This window comes from Cynoglossus semilaevis, chromosome 13 (assembly GCF_000523025.1).
Source record: "Cynoglossus semilaevis isolate Cse_v1.0 chromosome 13, Cse_v1.0, whole genome shotgun sequence".
Lineage (NCBI taxonomy): Eukaryota > Metazoa > Chordata > Actinopteri > Pleuronectiformes > Cynoglossidae > Cynoglossus > Cynoglossus semilaevis.
In genome coordinates this window covers 933,383-939,696 of record NC_024319.1, presented here as the reverse complement: position 1 = coordinate 939,696, position 6,314 = coordinate 933,383, and the positions used below count along the sequence as shown (strand labels likewise).

The 6,314-nt window shown below is 46.3% G+C and overlaps 1 protein-coding gene across 2 annotated transcripts in view; it reads right to left on the bottom strand.

The window, feature by feature from the left end:
* The window catches only part of lin28aa (lin-28 homolog Aa), a 10,953-nt gene extending 5,224 nt beyond the window's left edge, over positions 1–5,729 (bottom strand). The window contains exons 1-2 of one of the 2 annotated variants that reach the window (XM_025061341.1): positions 5,291–5,729; positions 4,127–4,299 (exon numbers count right to left, since the gene is read on the bottom strand). In XM_025061341.1, the coding sequence (XP_024917109.1) occupies positions 4,127–4,299; positions 5,291–5,300 (183 nt within the window). In that variant the 5' untranslated portion in view covers positions 5,301–5,729. Of the gene's footprint in view, positions 1–4,126; positions 4,300–4,852; positions 5,066–5,290 lie in introns of those variants that run through there. The other variant, XM_025061340.1, reaches the window with a different exon arrangement.
* Between the last annotated feature and the right edge of the window lie 585 nt (positions 5,730–6,314).

Below are 6,314 nucleotides of genomic sequence, written 5' to 3'. Positions count from 1 at the left end.
GCTATAAATAAACAAACAACAGGATTAATATAATAAATAAACTACACATTAACAACAAGGAACACTATTCAAAAATCTAATAATATGGCACTGCTTTGTGTTAAAGGGAATCAATTCACTGTGACAAAAGCATAAAAATAAATCAAGACACAATTCTACTCAGAATTAACGTGACCACAGAGAGGAAACAAAAAATAAATAAAAAAGATGAGACCCTCTCCTCCCCGTGAGACCCTGAGAGTGGTGGCCTTTTATCAGGAGTGAGTTGCGTTCAGGTGATCTTTACGTCTTGCTCCATAAAACAAACATTCTCTTCAAAGCCCTGCCCCGGTGGTGCACCTTTTCCCTCTGCTGCTTTTGTCTCTCCCTTTTGTTGCTCCGTGTTTGAAAGGTAAAGCTGATGAGGATAACCCTTACCCCCTCCTCGGCTCCAGAGGAACAGCATTCCACACTGCCTCCCCCACCCCCACTCAAATCAGAGTTTGACTAACACACTGACCATCAGTGCTCACCCTAAACTGCAGGATGCAAGGGTTAGTGCCGGTTGGGGGTGGGGTGAGAAGGCAGCAGAGCTTCTTTGGGAGGTTGGAGGGGGGGTGAGGGTGGCGGGGGTCAGGGAGACATTCTTGGGATAGTTGTTTGGCAGAGAATCATGAATGATAAAAGTTGAGTGAAAACACCTTCCTGATGAGTGAATGAGCTCATTTGTATTTCACTCAAAATCACGTCAATAAATAACTAACCAAAAAAAGAAAAGAAAAAAAGAATTGATTGATGAACAAATGACAAATCAGATCATTTTCTTGCCTGTAGACTAATTTATCAATCAGGGTTTGTTACATTTGAAAACACACAAAAAAAACCCCCATTGTGTTTGGGAAATGTTAACTGTTTGAGATAAAGTGACTGTATTGATGACGGTGTCAAATAAAAGACGCCTCTCTGCACTGACAGGTCTTTAAAACAGAAGGACGTCAGTCCTGGTTACTTCAGGCGTCTTCAGGATTTTACAAGATCATCAAACCAATGGAGGAAATAGACTCTCCCTCTGTAAATGTTGAATTAAATGACTGTATTTTTTCATATTAAACCAGACCTGGTGTCATGTATGAAAGTAGTCTTTGATTTACTATCAAATACTGAGCCAATCAAACGACACCACAGCCAGAATCAATACTGTTAACTAAATTATGGTTAAAAAAAGAAAAAAGATGTTTTAATTAAAAAAAAAATCTAAACGTGGAATCAAATATGAGTGATGGCCTTACGTCAGAGCAGGGGTCTCAACTCGAAAAAAAAAGTTTAATAAAAATACTGCTTAATAAAACAGTACAAACAAGCATATATAAAATAGAAATACCCATGAAGAAAATTTACCCCAGGGGCAAAAATCAAATTATTATTGATATCTAGTCACGGGCCAGATGTCAAGGATTTTGGGGCCAGAAATGCCCCCCGGGCCTGAGGTTTGGGACCCCTGTATTAGATTAACAAACTCTAAAGATTAGCTTTGCACGTCAATTAATTGGTGCGTTCAAGTCTGCTGAGAATTTCAATCGATTTCAAAAGAAAGTGAAAACAGTCCTGAAACCATTCAAAAGCCCAAACATTTGGGTAAAGATTTCTTCTTTTGACTGTGAGGGCTAACCTGGTTAACTGAAGGGACAACAATAACTACCACGGTTCATCCAACTACCCCACAGAGTCCAGAGTCACTGACGTCTGTGTCGTCCTCCACAGAACCAGGCTGAACATCTGTCACCTGCAGAGCAACAATTGACCAGCGGCGACACTGCAGCGACAAGACGGACGGGCGTCCGCGGGACCCCCGCTCCCTTCAGGGCCCTCTCTACTCCAGTGACCGTTAACCCACTTCCTTTCCCCATGTGTGACCTTTCCCCACCCCCACCAGTTACTCTCACCACCCAGGAACAAACACTTCTTGTGGGCAGTGGATGATGGTGAGACACGGATGGCTCCGTGGAAGGAAGGATGTCTGAGTACTCTACTGCAGTACTTCACCATGGAGTTTTACTGCAGTACTTCACCATGGAGTTTTACTGCAGTACTTCACCAGGGTTTTACTGCAGCCTCCTTCGTGTGTGTGTGTGTGTGTCTGGAGGAACAGCGAGCTAAAGAAAGACATCAGAGCAGCCGTGGACAATAGCAGGGGTGCTGCCTCCACACAGAGGGGCCGGGCCGGGTCCGAGGGCTGCTCTCTTTAGATGCATGGCTCTATTGTCCACTGGTACAAAGGCCTGGTGGACCCCGGGAGTTAATTTTGCCTGACACGCGGCCACTAATTTCTGGGCTGAGGCCTCTTTCGTTGCCATAACCCATTTCCATCCATCATTGACACGCGTGCGGCGAACATGTGCGGTGACAGGGAGGAAAATCGGGTCTTTATCCAGATGGAGAACAAACGTGGGGAGGTTGACTGGACCTCCAGATCATCCACTGCTCACGCTCCGTCCTGCTGCCATTTATCTACGGTTTCTTTTCTTCAAACCAATCGACTTCCTGAATCAGCAGACGAGCCAACCGTAGGTTTCTGTTCCCGCTTCACATCATATTGAACTTTTCAACAGTGACTCATTTAATTTGTATTCAAACCCAATTTCAGTTACAACTCATTCTCAGAACCATCGATGCATCACCACCACGGTGTGAAAGAGCGAGCGAGCGCGAGGAAAAGGAAACAAGACGAAACAAGACGGTTCCGACAGGAAAGTGAGACCGAGAGCCACAGATTGAACCACTGCAGAGAGAGAATGTCTGCCCAGCAGGTCAGAGGGCCCGCAGGGAGACTGGTGTCATTGTAATGTGGAGGGCCAGGAAATTTGCCTACAGCAAAGCCACAGTTGCCCCCCCCCCCCCCCCCCCCCTCCCGCTCTTGAAAGCTTTTACACTTTACCACACACAGCCGAAGCTCTTAATCACTTTATGACAGGAACCTTGAGATGAATGAGCAGCAGTGGAGTCTCCTCTCATTCACATGCTAAGCCTTTATCTTATCAGACAGCAGAGGAGGCTCACACTCACGTGAGATAGGGGGCAGTGGTGTGTATGTGTGTGTGGGGGGGGGGTGAGCGGGGGTCGGGAGGTAGAGCTCCACCTACCCCTTCTTTACCTTCCATTTCCCAAACACCAGTGGGGTTTAAGGTTAAACCCTCATCAACTGGGAGAAAAACCTTAACTAAATAAAGTGGAATGTTCTGAGACTGAGAGATAGCAGTCGGCAGAGCTAAAGGGGGCGCTATTTTAAGATTTTTTAATTATTAGGTTTCCTCACTCCCTGACGTAATGAATGTACGGACTGAATCTGTTATTGCCCCAAGGCTTTCTTTACTTTAAAACCATTTCTAACGACGGGATTGGCCACTGTACTCAACAAAGATGGCCGACATCGTACGACCTCTGCAGCTCATAAAGGAAAAAACTATTTCATGAGGCTAAAGGGAAATTAATCGGCAGTTTGTTGACCTGCTGTGATTTATGTTTATTTATTACTATTAAAATATATTTAATTATTATTATACTTTTTTTTTTACATAATTCACAGTGGAACAACATCTCCGTGTATGTAATAAGAATTGTTTCTACTCTAAAATGCCTGGTGGGGGCGGGGTGGCCCCACTCGGCTCAGGGCGCCATACCGGCTAAGACCGCCACTGGCCATTGGCTCAGTGTACTGTGATTGCCGTGTAGGTGACGTGGGCGTTGGTGAGTATCGACGGTTCACGGCTTCAGTATCAACGGATCAATGACACGGATGAAGGATCCGTATCGGCGCGACGCATGCGCACGGAGCGGACTGCCGTGATCCGCAGCAAAAACAAAACTGACCACACAGTTAATGAGACCACGTGAACCTTTTTACACAGTTGTCATTGGTGGAGAACTCGTCCTAATATATCAAGTCAAAAAGTTCTCAGACAGAAGTTTTTTGATTTTATTTTTTTCTACTTTTGTCTGGTTTCCATTTTTGCGGCCTGCACTGATGACGCGCTCCCGTGAGAAACAGCTGAGGTGACGGCGTCACCGACACCGTCACCGACACCACGGTCGGTTCCACCTGTTCTAGTTCGGTCAAACACCGCTGTTGCGCGTGCGTGGCTCGTCCTACCTGATGGACGAAGACATCCACCGGCTCGTCCAGCGGCACCCCCTCCCTGCTGTTCATGGACAGGAATCCGAAGCCCATGCGCACGTTGAACCACTTGCACACGCCGACCCCCTGGAACGACGGCGAGTCCTCCTCGGTGCTCGGACCCTCGTCCTCCTCGGTCCTGCACACTCCTGCAACGGGGGCGGAGGGTTACAACACTGGGACAGAACTACATTTACAAACATTTCCTGTTAAAGTGTGACCCGAGGCTGGAGGTTCCGGGTTCGACACCCCCCGCCACCCCCCCGAGCCACAGGTCCGACACTCAGGAAGCGCATCCAGCATTAAAATGAAAAATAAAAAAATCAACCACGGAACATTGTGTGAGGGGGCGACCAACGTGTTTAAATCCGAGAACTGTTCATTTCTAAATGGCTGCATTTAAAGGCACATTTCTGCAATTAATCTCAATTAAACCTTAGACGAACTCTTTGCGCTTTTTTCGTTTTTAATTAAAAAAAACCAAAACAAAACATTAACGTCGGAACCGTGAGATACAAAACATTAACCGTGAGATCGAATCCACCATCAAAAATGTAATCAAATCAATTGATCAGAGGCCTGCGGATCACGTGCGTGGACCAAACACGTAAACGCAACACTGCAAACACACGCACGGTCCGGTCAGAAAAACCAATCAGTCAAAGGAAAAGTTTTCCTTAAAAAAAAAACACGATACTGAACCTGGGAACTCCTGGTTTGAAACGGATCCCATGTCTTCTTCTCTTTGAGTCTAAACTAGTACCAGAGCTCCGGTCTCTCCTCTCTCACTCCTTTATGAGTGTGGAACCCTCGGGGCTGGGGGAGTCCTCACAGGTCGCCACTTTCATGCAAAATGCTGCGAAAGGCAGAAGCCGCACGACAAAGGGGGAGAGCGGGAGAGGAGGAGGAGGAGGTGGAGGGGGGAGGAGGGGGTAAACAAAAGAAGGCTGGCAACCTATTCCCCCCTAAACAGCGTTGGGGTGAGGAGGAGGAGGAGGGGGGGGGGGTCCTAATGCCACCTCCCGCCCCCACGCCCCAAACTCATCCACCAAAAAGGTCCAAAGACAAAGGTTGGAGATCCGGCTCTCCGACCATTGACTCTCAGAGAACCGACCATCTGCAGCTCAACTCCCAGCTTACCTTCTGCCATGTCTGAGGTCCAGTCCCTTCACTCAGTGACCAGCGGGGCTCCTGCTGCCGTGTTGACGTGTATCTGTGTGTGTGTGTGTGTGTGTGTGTGTGTTGACTGCAGCTCCAGCCCTGCTGTGGTCAGCTCTGATGGTCACTCACAAATGACCAGCACTGATCTAAACCCCCCACACTCTGTCCGAGCTCGGTCAGGTCCACATGATCACAGTTCTAGTCCCAGAGGATCAGAGTGTGTTCTACATGAAGCTGCAGGACGATGTGGAAAAACATCAACGTAATTTCCAAAAAAAATAGAAACCTTTAATAAAATAAAAGCTTCAAAAAGTTATTTCTGTTCAAAACAAGCCAGACTGAACACTGACTCAGAGCATCAAGTCCGTCATTAGTCACGATTGTTTGATTCTGTAAACCTGGCCCACATGGGCCGCAGAGACAAAGATAAGTCAAATTGCTCCGTTCAGTTTTCAGTCATCAGTCAGTGACGTTCATCCTCACTCATCACTCCGATGTCTGAACACAAGAACTCAAGAAATAAATCAGGTAAAGAAAAAATGTAATTCTAAAAATATAAATCACAATGACTGCAGGGAAACAGGCGGATGAACCAATCAGCGATCAATAATGTTTGATTACGTCACGTTCAAAGGTTGATGGATGGATGGATTATAGACAAGGTAGAGTCAAACAACAATAATAATAAACACGCATTATTGTTATGATTATTATGTACTATTTTACTCACTGTTTTTGTACATTTTTATTTTATTTTATATATTTTTTCATCTTAAATGTATTTTTCCCCCGATTACACCGTCTCTGCTGTGAAAAAAAAACACTTTTTTTTTGGACTAAATCCGTTTTAAGAACTGTTTTTAATACAAGCTTGGACTGTTGAGTGAAACAAACGTCACTTTCTTGTATTTTGTTTCGACTCCCCCACCTCCTGATGCGGTTGGGGGAAGGTGGGGGGGTGGGGGGGGTGGAGGGGGAGACCTGTCCGCTTCATCCCCCCCCC